Here is a 17,808-nt window from a genome sequence, read left to right on the forward strand (position 1 = left end):
GTGTCAGTATGTGAGCTTCCCTGTGTAGGGATATATATATAATCAGTACAAAGAAACATTCTGTAGAAAATGTACAAGAAGCAATGGGATTTTGTAATTTAATTTTCCAGAAACTTACTACCTTATTCTCAGACAGCTGTGAATTCAATTAGTAAATTTAAATGAACAGTTGGGGTTTTGTTCACTTCAAGGTGGACAAAAAGTAAACGGTAAAAGAGAAGTTATTAATTATTGATTCAGTTATCTAGCTCTTGAGATGCTTAACATTTGGGCTACCAAGTATCACCAAGGTACTATAGCAATTAATTTTCTTGGAGAGGTGTTCCATCATTCTCATTGCAAATCCTTGTGAAATCCCTAGTCTTGCTCTCCTGAACTTCACACCCCTGAATTTAAATAGTTGCTAATGGATGTTAGCTCATGCTGTCTCACACTGCTGTGGTTGTGGTAGCCTTGCAATGGTATGAGGAAGAATTATCTGTGTTGCAGATCAGTGTTATGGAGCAGTGTTACTTACTGATTTTCCTTTTTTTGTTGTTGTTTTCTTTCCCTGCAGTCTGTGATTGTAAAAAGTGTTGAACGAAATGCCTTAAATATGTACGAGGCACGGAAATGTCTCTTGGGACTTGAAAGTAGCGGAGTCACCGTAGTATCAAATCCCTCTACTGTCTCCTGCCCTGTTGGTCTGTCTTGTCCTGGTTTGGATATTTTGTCCTCAGCAGGACTAGGACTCACTGGGCTTGGTATGCATTCATTATATTTATATTTTCTTTTATATAGTTTCGTTTTAACTTAATTCACTTGTACTAGAAAAAAGTACCAGAGGTGTGTTTTGTGTAAGTAATCAGGTTAAAGTGTCAGAGAATTACAGCAGCCTCTGGCCTCTCAAGGGCTTGTGGTTATAAAACTTCTCCAAGGCTTTTGTAATCAGGTGTGGGACTCATCCCTGTAGAAAAATCTCTGGAAGTGTGCAAACCACCCAGCTGAAAGGGAGGGTCTTACAGGTGAGGCAGGGCATGGCTTTCACAGCTGCTTTGGCTGTGTGATGTCCCAGGCTGTCCTGAATTTGGGTGGGTGCTTAAGCCTGGCAATAGTACTGGAAAGGTAACATAGCAAACACCATACTTCAGGTCAGTATCTCACTGTAATTGAGGGGTCCATGTGCTTCTAGTTTAGACCTTACCAGTAGGAAATTTAGGACAAAAATGACTAAACTACTTAGCTTAGCAGCTTGTAGTCCAGACTGAAGTTACCATTTTCTTTTCAAGCTCTGCAAATACGTTTGTATCAGAAACAGATATAGTTTCTGAGACCTGTGTCAAGATTTGTCACTAGATTCTTTTGGGTCTACTTGGATTTTCTGAGTTCTCGTGTAAACAGCACTGTCCCTTGTGACCTGCCATCCAGGAATGCTGTGTAGTTCCATCTCACATGCTTCCCTTGGGTCACACAGGAGAATATGTTTCTGCCATTTGACTGTGATTTTTAATGCTGCTTCTGTGACTGTTCTTGTCATGCTGCACTTTGCAGGTTTGGGGCTTTTACCTTTTCAGTGTGTAGTGCTGAACTGCTTTGTGAGTGCTTTTGTACAAAGAGCTGGTTTGGAGGAATGTTTTGGAAGTAATCAATGGATTTGGGGGATCACTTGCAGCCTGTATTGAAGGTGCAAAAAGAAATTGAATAGTTGTTAGTGTGCGAGTAGTGGTTGATTCACACAGGAGCTTCTGAGCAAAAAGTTATTGTGTGAAATGAAAGTGAGGTGGTGCAGTACAGTTTCTTTCTTGTCTCTGTGATGCTGCTTTGAAACAAACCAACAGAAGCAGCAGAGGGGATACAGAGGGATGCTGGGGCTGAGAAGCAGCCTGTTCAAACTCTGTTATGACAGGAGTTAGGGTCCAGTAGAAGGACAAAAAAGATGCTCCAATTCTTCTTGGATATATGATGCCCAGTTTAAGAACAAAAATTCTTAACGTGCACCAAATGAGCAGCAGGTTTAATGTTAAAATTGGTTTGTGAAATACAGGCTGGTGCAAATTACCAGGGGGGTTGTTTGTTTCTCTTCAATTGGTACTTGTGTGAAAAATGCTTTCCTGTAAGTCTAAACTAAATATTCATCTTGCATAATTTTTTGCAGGCCTTTTAGGTCCAACAGCCCTGTCAGTCAACACCTCAACTACTCCAAACTCTCTGTTGAATGCCCTTAACAGCTCTGTGAGCCCTCTGCAGAGTCCAAGTTCAGGCACGCCCAGTCCCACACTGTGGGCAACATCTCTCGCTAACACAAACACCACAGGTCAGTGGAAGTTTAATGGGAATTAAATGAACTGTGCAACATCAACTTATTAGAATTGCAGTTGAAAAGTCGAGATTAATTAATTATTTGGAACCTTAATTCCTACACTTACCTTGGCACGGATGAATAAATATGCAAATTTAAGGTTGGAACCTAATATATAACATGCTGTCAAAGGCAGTGTTTTCATCTGTTTTATGTAGAAAACAAAGTTAACCTACCCAAATAAAGCATTATGGTTTTGGCATGCAATTCTAATGGAAACTTTTTAGTAAAGTATCATAGCTACATAAAAATTTAGGTAAAATAGTGTAATGCCTGAGGAAGTTAAATGAGACACTTTAACAGAACATAACCAAACTTTATTACAGGTTTTTCTGCTATTCCACACCTAATGATACCATCTACTGCCCAAGCAACCTTAACCAGTATTCTGCTGTCTGGAGTGCCTAATTATGGTCAAAACACTCCGTCTCCACCACCAGGCTTGACTCCTGTTGAAGTCCACGTTAATGGCATGCAATCAGAAAGTAAAAAAGGTTCACCTTCATTAAATGGTCATGTAAAGGTAAGTGATACTACACTAGAGAATCTGATTTCTTTGTCCTAGACCTCTGCTAAGAAAAGCTGAAATAGAAAACTAGCTATATTAGTAGATTTATAAAGCTTCTATGTTTAAAAATACGCAACAGTGTTTTCGAATATGACTTAAAGATTGAGAAATAGAACATCCAAACATACTCTTCTGCTGTACCAGGAATGAATTTCTCATTCTCCTGCAGAGACAGAAAGGGGAAATTGTTTCAGTATTTCCTTAAGCATAAAAATCACTTCAGTGATTTGTGGCAATCTTTTCAGGCCTCAAATATCAAGTATGCTGCACTGTCTGCCACATCGCTGGGAGAAAACGTGTTGAGCACAAACCACAGTGATGGAGTAAGGCAAACAAGTGCTCATGGTGCCTCAGAACAAGTGGCTGCCAAGGCAAATAGTGAAGAAGGTGAGTTTTTGACACTGCATTCCTTTGTCTGGTAGTGTTTGTACAGTCTGTGTACAGTTCACGATACAAAAATATAACGATATTCTCTCTGAATTGGTTTTGCAACCATGTTTAGGGAAAATATTGCTGGATGTCCCAGATTCATTGTCAAAGAAAGTAAATAGAGCCTGTAGTAACTGAGCTGTGCTGTTGATAGAAACACCTTAAATCAACATAAATGTACATGCAACATTTTACTTATTCCCTAGGAGCAGAGGGAGATAACCTATGCGGATTTTAGGTTTTTTTACAGCACCTTAACTAAACTCTGCTGGTTTAAAAGATGTTTTATTTTTTGCTTTTTAGTTAAAGGAAATAATGTTACTGAGAAGGTTTTTTGCAGAAAATTGTGTAGCTCTAACCTAGATGACACTGGGAAACAATTTTTTGTGTTTTGCAGCAGCATTTCAGTTATGCTGCCCTTTAGAAGCTAAAGTACTTAACTGTCCCCATCATTCTTGGAGGGGGGAAAAGCAGCTCAATTCAACTTGAGCAAATATGTGTAAAGGCCTTGTTTCCCTTGTCAATACTGATCAAGGAGATAATCTCTTATTTAGGGCTGTGGTCATTTGAAATGCTGATTTGAATAAAAGGTACATTGCCAATTTAGGGTGATAAGTATTTCTAAGAACATGTTATAAAGATATTTGAGCATAAAGTGGGGGGAGCTCTTATTCCTGCAGAAGTTACCTGAGCACCTGGCAAAGTCTATTAAAACTGAGTATAAAATCAAATTTCTTCAGAATACTTATTCACTTTGAATTGTCAGTCTTCACATTGGTTATTAATAAATATTACTTATAATATTTTAAGAAAGAAAATACTTAGTGTGACTACTGTATATGTGAATACTGACGCCTTTTTTGTGCATTTGAACTTGCACATCTTGACTGCTTAACCTTGACCTGAATACAGTCCTGTAATGAGGAAGAGGAGGTTTTCTCCCACAGCTCATTCCCCCAGAGAGCTCCCTGGAGCCCAGCAGGGTGGTTGTTGACGTCTCCTTTCTTGGCCTGGTAGGTTGCAATGATGCTTTTGTGGAGGTGGGCATGCCTCGGAGCCCGTCGCACTCAGCCAACACCAGTGACCTGAAGCAGATGATGAGCTCTTCCAAGCAGGCCTGTGCCAAGAGACAAACGGTGGAATTACTGCAAGGCACCAAAAACTCCCACTTACAGTAAGCTGAGTGTATAAACACAGATTAGGGGAACTTCCACAACAGAAAATTATTTCACATGCTTTTATACACAGAATAGGTGGTTCAGTCATAAGATATTTAAAGAACTGATTTAATTTGGCCTTGATTTTCCATCACTTTAGGTGTTAATATAGCCCCCTGTTTGTCTGGTAACTGCAGACTTTGAATGCTTTTTGTTCATCCTATTTGACTTTGAGTTCAAAAATGTCTTTCCTCTTCCACAAAAGAATGGAGGATCCTTATCAGAGGAACTTTAATTACCTGTTGCTAAAGTATGTGCTTTTGCTTTTTTATTGATTGCTTGGAGAGCGATTTCTGACAGCTTTTTCCTTTTGTACCTGAGGCTGTTTTCTTCTTAGGAAAGCTGTGCTCAGGGCATAGCAGCATGTGCTCAGACACTTGTCTTAGTGCTGGTTTTGGTAGGGTTGGCCTGCTGGTTTAATGACCCAGCAGTGGGAAAGGCTTGTTTGAGTCATAATCATCTTGGCAACTCAGGTTTTGTTCTTAATGCAGTGTTTTTGTCCAGTGTACTCATGTTCTCACTGTTTGTTTGGGAACTGTTTATCACCACTCTTTTGAGACACATATTTTCTTTTGCTTCATTTATTTACACTGTCAAGGCTATGATATGTATTTCATTCTGCTTTCACAGTTTAAAAATCTGAGGAATCCTGCTTACCAGATTTGGTTGTTTGTGTGTCTTGTTCTTTTTGTTGAGGACATAGTGCTCACAGTTTCCTTGGGGATAGTAGTTTACAGCTTCTAAACATGATGACTTTTTATTGTATTTGTGGGGTGCCCCTGTGGCAGGGAGGAATGATGAATTTGACTCCATGTTCTCAGAAGGTTAATTTATTATTTTATGATACTATATTATATTAAAGAATGCTATACTAAACTATATTAAAGAATACAAAAAGGATATTTACAGAAAGCTAAAAAGATAATAATGAAAACTCGTGACTCTTTCCAGAGTCCTGACACAGCTTGGCCCCAATTGGCCAATGAGGGAAAACAGCCCACACCAATGAAACAACCACCTGTGGGTAAACAATCTCCAAACACATTCCAAAGAAGCAAAACACAGGAGAAGCAAATCAGATAATTATTGTTTTCCTTTTTCTCTCATCTTCCCAGGAAAAAATCCTGCGTGAAGGGATTTTTCCAGAAAATGTGAATGCCACACTTTTAAAATAAGAGTTTATACTGTTCTAGAGTAGCCCTAAAAAGTGGCTGAGTTTAGGGGAAAAAAAAAATTGAACCAAGAGGTAATGTAGGCATGAAGGACTGCAGTTATTGAATCTGTGAAAGCAAGCAGAGCCTGTGTCTGCTTTCTTAGTCCCTATTATGCAATCCCTTTTTATCTTACAACAATGAACCTGTTAGAACTGCTGGCCTGAGCAAGGCTAAACAGGAAATCACACTGTGTAGGATTGAATGCAATAACTCCAGATACCAGACAGCTCAAAACTGAATCTGTAAGCTCTGCCTTGTACTTGGTAATACAGGAAAGAGAAATACTTGTTTTCCTTCACTGACAGAAAAAGACACAGGAGATCTGGCATGTTTAAATATTGCTAAAAACACTGAGATCTCTGTGTACAGACACGCCTCAAACGTGGCTGCCGGGGTGCTCAGGGTGAAGCTGACTGGCAGGGCTGCCCTGAGGTGGCCCGGCCCGAGGTGTCCCCAAGCTGACGGTGTGTTTGTCCCGCAGCACCGCGGAGAGGCTGCTGGCCGAGGCCGAGCTGGGCGCCCCCGAGAGCCCCGTGGCTGACAAGAAGGCCCCGGGCAGCGAGCGCGCGGCCGAGCGGGCGGCAGCCGCCCAGCACAACTCCGAGAGAGCGCGCCTGGCCCCGCAGCCCTCCTTCGTCAACATGCAGGTGGGTCCCCTGGATGAGGCCAAGGAAGGGCAAATGCTGATAACTGCAGAGTGAGGTTACCATAGAATGCAGAGGAGACTGGCCCTGGAGACTGAATTGTCATCGGTTCAGTAAAAGCATTCACAGCTGTTTCACTGAGGAGTGGGTTGTCAATGAAAAGTCTTGAAAGCTGAAAAGCTCTTCTTTTCTGTAAGAAAAATTTAAGTACAGAAAATTGTGTGACTGTATTTGTCTCCACAAGCATCATTTGCCTGTTAGAAATCTTACATTGTTGTTTGGAGAACATTATAGCTACAAAATACATATTGCAGCTTTTCATGTGCAGTGACAGCTCAGTTAATTACAGCCTACAAATATAAACTACTGCCATGTTACTGCAAATCTCCCCAAAGAGGGAGGAGACCCCTTTGTTTCTCAGGAAGCAGTAACAGGGTTATTTTCAGACTAGATCTGTTGAAAGAGAGCACAACCAGACTGTATGGAGTAGTGGAACAAGAGGCAGACTAGTGTTTTGCAGCCCTTTTCTTCAGTTATTCCTCTAGTTACTTTCAGTAGAGAATGCAGTACTTCAGGCTAATACAGCATTTTTGTAATTTTGTGTTTAGATTTCCCAATTTGTAATTCAACAAAGTGTAGATTGTTTCATCAGGGGTATTTAAACTTCACATCTTCCATGGACATAGGTAGAATGCAAGCAAAAGTTCTTTAAATTCTCTCAAAACCTACGTTCTTTTCCTTTCACAAGATGAGTGCATGGAGGAGAACCAAACCTGGAAGATTATTGAAAATAATTGTGGTGCCCAGATTTGCAAAGATGTATTATCTTTTTTGTACTGCTAAAGAAGGTTGTAAATGCCAAGAACAGATAGTTAAGGATGAGAAACAATGCTTGAAAGATAACTTATAAAAAAAAATTGAAGAAAAAATTCTTCCTTAGGAGTTTGTAAATACTGCTGCAGCCTCACTCATATCGAAATCAAATAGTTGTTAAAAATCTGTTTGAGTGAATACTTTAAGTAACTAAGGCTCTAACTCAGCTACCATGAAATTATTGTGCAGCATTTCAGGTTTCTTCTAGATATATTCATTGGCCACTTTGAAAACATTTGTTTTCACAGAGAAGTACGGGAGTGACGTTTAGTTAGAATTGCAATTAAATTATCTTCTGCATGTTTAATTTTTAGGCATTTGACTATGAACAGAAGAAACTACTAGCAACCAAAGGTATGTGGATGAACAGTGACTTCTGAAAAGTTTGTTAGCATGTGGATGAAATGATTTCCTGAAATTTGTTTTTTAATCTGATTTTTAATAAAATCTGAAAGTGGTAGTGAAACATTTGTATATTAGCTTTATGTTCCAAAAAAATTCTTAATACCAACCTAGTATAAAATGCAATATAAGCAGCTTGCAGATGGGATGTGTAAGTACATCCATGTGCAAGTGATCAATATGGTTTTTAGAGAGCCTATTTCTCTAGCACTTCACTTTATTTGGATGCAAGTTAAACTTTAAGATGTTTGCCGTATCATCTAAATGGCCTCTTATTTCAGGGATAAATTAAGTTGTAGAATTGGTAAGGGACTTAACCATATTTTTGACCTTGTTATAAAATAAACCAAATTACCTGTTCACCAAAAGAAAAACAGAAGGTCCTCTCTTTGAAACAGATGTGATTTTTTTTTAGCTTCCATGCAGCCCTGTGGGATTTAACTATCTTCTGGCAGAGTAAATAGCTTGAATCCTACCCTTCCTTAAAGCAATGTAGCAAGTGGAGGTGTTTAGGGTTTGCTGTTTGCTGGGCTCAGGCTGTTAGCAAACATCACTTCAGTATTATCTTCTCAGTACCCTGACTAAGGCTGAGATTTACTGATTTGTCTCTATTTTCAGCTATGTTAAAGAAGCCAGTTGTAACAGAAGTGAGAACTCCAACAAATACTTGGAGTGGTTTGGGGTTCTCTAAATCAATGCCTGCAGAAACGATCAAGGAACTAAGAAGAGCAAATCATGTATCATACAAGCCTTCCATGACAACCACATATGAGGTATATAAAAGTATGCTGCAATGAAAGTTTACTTTTAGTGAATGATACAGTTGTTTCTCTTGAGAAATGTCTAACTTCTGTGAAAACAAAGCCTTGCAGATAGATGTTGTAAATATTTTTTTATGGTGAAAAATATTTCTTACACAAATATTAAGGCATATGGAATACATTCAGCCCAACACACAAAGTTACATCTGTTTCACAGATAAGTCATAGAGCATAGATGTCTGCTTCTTAAAATATATTTGTTTACAGGAGCTTTGAACAACTTACAGGACCAAACATCTCAGTAGTTGCAAACCAGCAACAAGGAATTTTTAACCTAATGAGAACAGAGTATATATGACAGATAAACTGTATCATGTGTATCACTGCATGGTGGAGGAGAACAGCAGAACCAGCAGCTCATCTTTCCTTCTGTGGACAGAACTGGAACAGCTGTCTCTACTTGCACTATTCAGTGGGCTCAGAATTTTCCAAGGCACAGAGCAGAGTCCAGCAATTCTCTTCAGAGTCCCAGCATGGGAATCTTGCAGGGAATTTGTTCCTTTCTTCTCAAAGGCATGCTGAAGTTGTTTCTTACTGTGCTTTCTTGCTGTAATCCTTTCCATCTTCCATGAAGACACCTTTTTCACTCCTGCTTGTATGCTCCTTGAAGAAGGGGACTTCATAGTTCTCTAGGATGTACCTGTCTGTTAATACAAAAGAAATATGCAGCTGGGATAAAAATGTGCCTTGGTGTTCTCCACTTGGCATATCAACTTCCTGAGCCATTCAGCTACATGTAGTAGGCTTGGCTACACGAGATGCAGTAGTAACTAGGGAAAAGAAAAAACTGCAACCAAAATCTGCAGTTTTCTTTTGCATTCTTTCCTGTCTTGGTTGAGCTGGGGTGGGGTTTTCCCCAAGGCCTTGATGTCTAAAATCTCTAGATAAGTCTGTGATTCTAACCAAGAAGAGTGTTTCTTCAGGGCTTCCAGTTTTACTAAATACTGTAAAAGATTGCCTCCTAAGTGATGCTTTTCAACTGCAATTTGATACAAGTGTATAGAATTAAATTGTTCATTTCCATAGTTATTAGCTCATGTAAGTATGTGATATCTACAAGGCTGATTTCTTTTGGGTATGTTCCCATGGAATACTGCTGCCTTGTATTGCTACATTCTGACTCACAGTGATGAGAGTTGATAATAAGTATTTCACAGGTATGTGAAAATCTATTTAGAAAGACCCCAGACAAAACAACTACAAATTCACACGGCATTGCAGAATTGTTGTTGTAGTATAGTGTGCAAAACTGTTGTCAAGTAGTGTGTACTTGATCCACTTATCTTCAGATAAATGTTCTGTTATGTTCTCTTCCCTGTAGTCAATAGACTGCTTTGTCTAGAATTTGTGTGGGAATTTGATACCCTGGAATGTTTTGGAAACAAACTTGGAAATACCGAGCAATTTATTTTGAATCATGTCCTTTAAATAACTTCTGCTTAAAAACTGTAAGCTGCACATGTTTTAGGCACACCTGCTGTTTTTGTGTCCGGTTTGCAATTATTTGCCTACTGATCAACTGCCAGAAGAATGTTTGGGAGCGTTAAAAGCTGCTTTTCAAGCAAGCTGCTTCAAAGAAAACATCTGAGTCACAATGAAAGCTCTGTTTTCAGCCCGAATTTTGTGTCTGTGGTTTGCAGGGCTCATCCATGTCTCTGTCCCGGTCCAGCAGTCGGGAGCACCTGGGCAGTGGCAGTGAATCTGACAACTGGAGAGACCGGAACGGCCTTGGACCCTCTGCTCACGACTTTGTCTCCTCAATTGGCAGCCCCAAAAGGAAACAAAACAAATCAGGTTAATAAGCTCTTATTATCTGCTTAAAAGAAAATAATCATTTCGATACCAGTATTTATTTTGAAATGAATGTGCCCTGACTTCACGAGGGATTTAAATTACTGACACCTTGTAATTACTTTTTTTACAAATTGAGAAGTGTAAGCTTGTATTGCAGTAGGACACGAAATGAATGACACACACAAGCTGAAATGTTTAAGGTAAAAAGAGGGTAGTTTATTTTCAAATTCTAATATTTATAGACTTTTCAAAGTGACCATGGATTGGAGGATGAAATTGCTACTTCTCAAGCCACACTGGTCAAACTAATAGTCTATCAATTTTTTCCTCTTCTAGAAAGAAATGTAAAACAATTATTATTATTTACATAAAAATGTGTGAAAAACTCCATTATAGAAATGTAAACATCAGAAAGCTTAGAAGAACTTAGAAAAACAAAGCAAGAAGCTTGTATAACATGATAATCCAAATAATGGTCCGAAAGGAAAGCTTTTAAGGATATTTGTTAAATGCCAGGCATTCTTGCTGAAAACTTTGCTGTCATGGAGTGGGTTTTTCAAGATGTACCAAAAGCAGATCTGTAAAAAGGCTTATTTCTAGACCACTCTCATTCTGCTCTGTTGCCGATGCAGCAGCAGCCAGGGCTTTGGGCTGTTTGCTCACCAGTGAAGTTATAAGCCATGCTGAAACTGGATTTTAAAGCATGAGTCTCCTCATGGGGATAAAATTTACAAGAACACTGTGTAGTGACAGGACAAGGGGGAGTGGCTACAAAGAGAGTAGGTTTAGCCCAGATATTATGAAAAAATTTTCCCTATGAGGGTGCTGAGGGTCTGGCACAGTGTGCCAAGAGAAGCCGTGGCTGCCCCTGCATCCCTGGAAGAGTCCAAGGCCAGGCTGGATGGGGCTTGGATCAGCCTGGGATAGTGGAAGATGTCCCTGCCTACGGCTGTGGGTTGAAATGAGATGGTCTTTCAGGTCCCTTCCAATCCAGGCAATTCTATGGAAAGAAGCTTGTCCATGTGTTTGGCATGGGCAAACATAATTTTAAATACTGGTTTCTGTGGATACAGGCTCTATGTTTTGCAATGGCTTTTTAAACATTGTTGGAAGTTTAAATAATTGAAATTTTACTTTAGTTGAACTCTTAGAAACTTTATTTTTTAATAGGTTAATAGATGTCTTTCTGAAAAAGTGAGAACTGGAGGTAGAGAATTCTAAGTCCATACTACCTCTCTGCTTTATGGGGAAATAAGGACTATGGCTGTTTATACTTTTTGTTGTTGCTTTTTCTTTTAAAAGTGGATAAACCTAAATCCCAAACTCAAAGTACATACATAATAAAATTTGGACATGGTAAGAAAGGATAGCTCCAATTAGAAAAAATATTCACGGTTTTAAAAAGCACATTAGTTGAGCTGTGAATGGCTGCACATCGTGTTCTAAGTACTTGAAGAGCTAAAGAGATGACAAGTTTATTTGAAATCAGTCTATTGATGTTTTCAACCTAATTGGACAAAAATGGAAGTTCTAATTTAATTAAAATAATTAAGGATTAAAAATGTGTTTATATGTTTCTTAGAAGAAAATTAGAAACACAAATACATTGGCAGTGAAGGACAGTGTCCTGTGGCAGCTGTAGCTTTCCCAGAAAATAAAATGTATGGATAAAGGGTAAAAGTGATGAATTGGATGGACAAAAGTAGGTCTATAGAAAACAAACACCAGAACTTAATTAACAAAAAAATTGCTTTATGTTGTTCATTTTTTCAGACCACTGGGAAGCTTTTTTTTTTTTTTTTTTAATGAAAAATAAAGATATAAATACTTAGTAAATATAATGATCTAGCTGAATACAGTGTTGGTGGAAAGCCATGCCCTTCTGTGATGTGTCTGAAAAGTGCACTTGTTCCCTTCCAGCTGAGCACTATCTCAGTAGCAGTAACTACATGGACTGCATTTCCTCGCTGACAGGAAGCAATGGCTGTAGCCTCAACAGTTTGTTCAAGGGATCTGATCTGCCTGAGCTCTTCAGCAAGCTTGGTTTGGGCAAATACACAGATGTATTCCAGCAGCAAGAGGTTGGTGTTCCTTTGAGAGGCAACTTTGTGTTGGTAGGATGTTTTCCAGCACCAGTTGTGCTGCCTCTTCACCAAAAGCCACTTAGAACTCACTTTGTGACAGGGTTTTCCTGAGCTATTCTTTCAAAGCTGGGTCATACATCTTACAATTATGGTAAATACTCAAAACCTCAAGACTCATAAATATGACTGATTTTCTCTGCTTTTCCTGAACTGGTTACTTTTAAATTTCTCCTTTTCTGTTGCAAGTGTAGCAAATTGAGCAACTAACTATGTGAAGCAGCCATTGAAAAGCCATGATTGCTGCCTACATGAGTAACTGTGAAATGGAGCATGGGGAAAAAATGAGATTGTTCTGAACCATGTTTATTACTTAATACTTTTGTGGAAAGACTTGTTTTGCATAGTTTTCCTATTTTTTTAATTCCAGATTGATCTGCAGACATTCCTCACTCTTACTGATCAAGATTTGAAAGAGTTGGGAATTACCACTTTTGGTGCCAGAAGAAAAATGCTGCTTGCAATCTCAGGTAAAAAAACTCAGAATGCCATTTATTGATTTTAAGCACTGTTTGTATTCTTCTCACTCAAATTGTGTATTTGTAGCCAACAACGGAAATAAAAACCTTGGAAAGAGTGAAAAGTATGCCTGGAGTCTATAGAGGTAATATTAGCTTGCCCCTCACCAGAGGTGCTTAAACCCAGGCTTTATAAAGCTTTTCCCTTACCTAATACCAGCTCACTTGCAAGAGTCCTGTAAAGCTGCAGCTTGGTAGAAAGTTAATCTCACATTGTGAAGTTTAATGCCCCAAAATTGTGGGTCCAGGAATTTCTGAGATTACAGGCACTGCAGGACCTGAACAGCACTACTTACCAGTCACAACTGGCATTTTCGACCTCTTGGTTCCCTGTCCTCCATTTTATTGATTAGCAGAGCAGTCATCCTACTGGGAAAAAGTGCCTACTTGCAGGGGGCTTTTGGGGTTTTTTTGTTTTGTTTTTTGATTTGCAAAGGTACTTAGTTCAATAGCAGTCTTGAAAATCTGTGTAATCTATCAGCAATTTGTATCTAGCGCAGAGTTTGTTTACCAGAACAGGAAAGAGGGGAAAAGAAAAATCTTTTAGATGAGCTATTACTAACACAAGATTAGGGTTCATGTTTAAATGAGAGGTGAGCATCTGTTTTTTTCTGAAAGTCCTTGTTAAAATACTGCTTCAGTTTTATGTTTGAAGTAAAGAATTGTGCATTGAGAAATGATCAATTTGGTAACAAGCATTTCTGTCAGTCTCAGTCTACACTGCATGGTTGGGCTTCCAGGCAGATTGCAGTGTTTGAGTATTGTAAGAGCAACTTTTTAAAGTTTTAGCTATGTCAATTTGATCTAAATCAATATTGCAAAAATTTATCAGTGCCAAATAAGAATTGTCCCAGGTGGAGCCTCTGAGTTTTAACTTGATGCTCTTAATTATCCTGTTGGGCTCTTTGTTAATTGAAGGAGTACCTCACAGATATTTTCAGTGCATACCCTATCTGCCTAAAATACTTTGTTCGTTTACACAGAAGTTGTGCATTTGGTTGACATAAAGTATTAAAATGGATTTCTGTGGGTGTGCTTGCCCCCTCCAGAACTGAACAAAAACCGAAGAAAGCTCTTTGACCCATCCAACATCCGTGCCTCGTTCCTGGAAGGTGGAGCCAGTGGGAGACTGCCGCGCCAGTATCACTCGGACATTGCCAGCGTCAGCGGGCGCTGGTAGCAGGAGGCTGGGCTCAGAAAGCAGCTGGAAAGATGGACATGGCAATCCTGTGGACAGCCTTCACTGCACACCACCCTCTGCACTTTGGGAGTTTGGGTGTCAAGGACCAAAGCAAAGTTGTGTCTGCACAATCCTGTGCCAAAAAATCAGAGAGAACACGTTTTGTCAGTTGTCTTTCGAAACACCAAATGTGGGTTACGTTTTACTCATGTAGATTGGACAGAATTTGCAATAATAATAATATAGGGTTCTTTGTTTAGTATTTTATTACCTATAACTATAATGTATGCACTGAATTTTGTACTTTGTTGAATGAAGGAAGAATGAAGAGCTGGGATGCCAGAGAGCATAGATTTGGCTTTATCAAGATGGATTTTTCTGGTACTGCTTAAAATAATTATTGAGGTCTTTCTGCACTTTACATGTTCTGATTTCTTGTCCTGTGGAAATTTATTTCTCTTTCATTTCCATATCAATTTTTATATTGGCACTAATCAAATTTTTTCAGGTGTTCCTACATTAAGTCACATCTCACTATAATGGTACTAGAAACTGGTTCTTATGCAGATTTTTGTTTTTCCTCTCTGTCTCCCAGGTAGTTATCTGAAGAGATTGTTCCAAAATCAAGTCACTTGGTAGTGGACCAGTCCTATTATGCTCTTATAAAGCAGTCTAATACTGCCTGCAATAATACTCACTGTAACAAATGCAATGAAAGACCAAAATGGACTTTGCAATATTAACCCTTTTCAGTCAACATATTTAACTGCTGCCTTTATGCTAAAACTGTTTTTAATGGTTGTCTCAAAGCAAAGGGCTATTTTTAGTACCCTGCCACTAAAGGACACTTATTTATATCAGACTTTTATTTTTAGATTCTATACACCTACAATACGTAACAGATTAAACTGATCTACTGCAGATTTATGGTAGAGACCAAAAGGCATTCATCAAACTAGAGCTCTGGGCTGTCAGTTTGATTAAACAGACAACTAATCTAATTTGACAAGACAGCACTGTTGCCATTTAATAAATGACACATATTACTTACATGACTATGCATGCAGCAATGAAGTGACCTACATAAAATAGGTGTAATAGCATCTGTTTTGTTCGATCTAGATTTGTAATTGTCAGCTGCAGAAGTGTTTGAAACTCTGGAGATGAACTATTTCTGAAACAAGTTATGTTCAACAGAAAGAGTCCATGTTATAAGTGGCTAGAGCTAAATTTTGCATTCTTATACTGTGAAAGTCCGAAAGATTTGGCAATGTTATTCCTCTGTCTTTACAGGTGTTGTGTTATGGGTTTATGAAGGGTTTCAATATAATGAAGGAATTCATTAAGTGCCTCTTTTTGCAATGCTATGTGTAGTTTCCAAGCATTAATTGAAAAGCATTCCCATGAGAAATATTGTGAATTACCTTACCTCTACTGTAATGTATTATTTATGTTCAGTGTACAAGCCTTTTGAGATGGACATAAACCACTGTGCTCTTAACAGAAGGCATTAGAATAACATTTACAGTAGTTGGGGTTTATGTAAAAATGGGTGAGAGAGTTTTGACACTTTCCATGGGTAATTCTTTCTTTTAAGGTGAGAATGCAAAATGATCTATGGCAAAAATTGCACACACAAAGGGAATTTCAAGAGACTATTATTTGAGGGCATAGATGATCAAGCAATAATATAAAGTCTTGTGGTTAGCTAAAAATTGCTGCTCAGTGCTCATTTCAGCCATATCTACTTAATGGTGTATACCTGGGTGACTTCCCCTGTGGATCAAGTAGCAGCTTTGGTTTTCAAATGGCACTGCAGACGTGACTGGCTAAAGCTGTATCTGGTACTCACACAGTTGTTCACAGCAGCTTCCTCTGCTCAATGCCAAGAGTCAATATCCACGTGTCTAGGAGAGGTTTATGTGTGTGTGTGTGTGTGTTGCACAGGCAAGAGCAACTTCATGGAAACCCTCTTGGAAGCCACCACTTCTCATTCTAAAGCTATTTACACTCGTGCTTGCTTCTAAGCATGCAGATAGTTCCATTCACACAGACTATTTATGTGCTTACAGATAAGCTGTTGTTTAAATGTTTGCATTTGCAAGCCCAGCGCTTGCAAATCAAATTGTATTCAGACTCCTTATTTCATAAAATGTTTTTAATGAACTAAATATTCAGCAGCACTTTGTACAGAATTTTCTGCAACCCCTTCTTACTTTTTTTGCCTAAACTTAAAAGCATCCAGAAGCTTTGCACTCAAATTTTTAGCCTTTTGTAGGTACGTGCTATCCATCCAGATGGTACTATACTCAGAAACTGATTTTTTTACAGTATTAAGTTGATGTGGTCTTTTACTGAGCAGCTTGTTTAATCTACACCAAAGTGAAGAATTTCCCATGAACAACATTATTTTTCAGTAGGGCTTCACATTAAAAAAAAAATAAAAAACCACACTGGAAGTAAATTCTCACTTACTTTGATTCCACAAAGGGAATATAACAGTACAGTGTATCGTATTGTTAGTGTTACATTATGCACAAATATTTGACTTTCTACATAAAATGTTAGTTTTAAATCTGTGCCTTAACAGTGACCAGTTATCTGTAAATATAGAGCAGATACAGATTGTATTTTTGTGGGTTGTGTCCTTTTAGTGATTTTTTTAAGAAAATGAAAGTTGAAATTAAAACATTAAAAATGGAGATTTTCAAAACTAATCAGTGTTGCATAAAATAAATTTATATAACTCCCTTGTATTCTGATTGGTTCATTAAATATTTTTATATAGACCCAGTTCCAGGGATGCTTGCTTGTTAATAAAATATAAAAAGCACTATTTGACATAATGGCAACATGTTTCTTTCACATGTTAATGCTTTATGTGTTTTACTGTTCATTTTGTATCACATACAGTGTCTTTGTCTGGATTTTAAATGAGAATGCTGTTTTGGGGTGCCTTTTCTTAATCCAAGAGGAGTTGAATTATGTCAGGTTCAATTCAGAGCAGGTTTTAGTGGTTTGGCTCATGAATTCTCTCTTTCCTTTGGTCCTCCCACTTTGACTCTTGTGGTCAGGTTAGCAGAGAATTGTGTGTTTTCACAATGGTCATTGTACTGGCAAGTCCAGTAAGTGGTGGGGAGGGGAAAGGGAATTATTTCTGCAGGCTGCTGGGACATGACCAGTCAGGCTGGCCAGAGGCACAGCTGTGACACTGAGGTGACGTGCACACAACAGGCACAGTCAGTCCTGTTGTTTGCTCCACAGCTGCTGGTACAGGTTCAGTACTGGGTGTGGTGCTGAGCACCAATTTACCAGGCTTTGACATAAATTACATGGAAATTTCCAGGCAGATGGGCTTGCAATTTGCACAGTGTTTCTGTTGTCTGACCTATAGAGATCTACAAGGGTCTGAAGCAAGGTTGTTTCCTTTGTGGACCATTTATTTGGGCATATTGCTTCCAACAGCTTTAGTCAGTAGAGTGTAAAGCTGTGTGGGACAGAGAAGGAGGTGATGGAGCATTAGAGCTTGTTGGCTGCTCTCCTTATGGTCCAAGCAGTGTTACCAGCAGCTGGCATGGCACAGCATCAACAGGATTGCTTCTTGAACAAACTGGACACGTCTCTCTCTGCTATCAATCAGTGGAACAAAACTGGTGATTTTCAGTCTGA

The 17,808-nt window shown here is 38.8% G+C and overlaps 1 protein-coding gene across 3 annotated transcripts in view; it reads left to right on the forward strand.

Moving 5' to 3' along the window:
* BICC1 (BicC family RNA binding protein 1) overlaps positions 1–16,985 on the forward strand; it is an 89,803-nt gene extending 72,818 nt beyond the window's left edge. For all 3 annotated transcript variants that reach the window (XM_063164010.1, XM_063164011.1, XM_063164012.1), the window contains exons 10-21: positions 557–743; positions 2,135–2,293; positions 2,665–2,861; positions 3,152–3,293; positions 4,353–4,509; positions 6,248–6,413; positions 7,598–7,637; positions 8,304–8,458; positions 10,147–10,300; positions 12,221–12,381; positions 12,812–12,911; positions 14,009–16,985. In XM_063164010.1, coding sequence (XP_063020080.1) covers positions 557–743; positions 2,135–2,293; positions 2,665–2,861; positions 3,152–3,293; positions 4,353–4,509; positions 6,248–6,413; positions 7,598–7,637; positions 8,304–8,458; positions 10,147–10,300; positions 12,221–12,381; positions 12,812–12,911; positions 14,009–14,139 — 1,749 coding nt within the window. In that variant the 3' untranslated portion in view covers positions 14,140–16,985. The remainder of the gene's footprint in view (positions 1–556; positions 744–2,134; positions 2,294–2,664; positions 2,862–3,151; positions 3,294–4,352; positions 4,510–6,247; positions 6,414–7,597; positions 7,638–8,303; positions 8,459–10,146; positions 10,301–12,220; positions 12,382–12,811; positions 12,912–14,008) is intronic.
* Positions 16,986–17,808: the final 823 nt, after the last annotated feature.

This window comes from Melospiza melodia, chromosome 9 (genome assembly GCF_035770615.1).
Source record: "Melospiza melodia melodia isolate bMelMel2 chromosome 9, bMelMel2.pri, whole genome shotgun sequence".
Lineage (NCBI taxonomy): Eukaryota > Metazoa > Chordata > Aves > Passeriformes > Passerellidae > Melospiza > Melospiza melodia.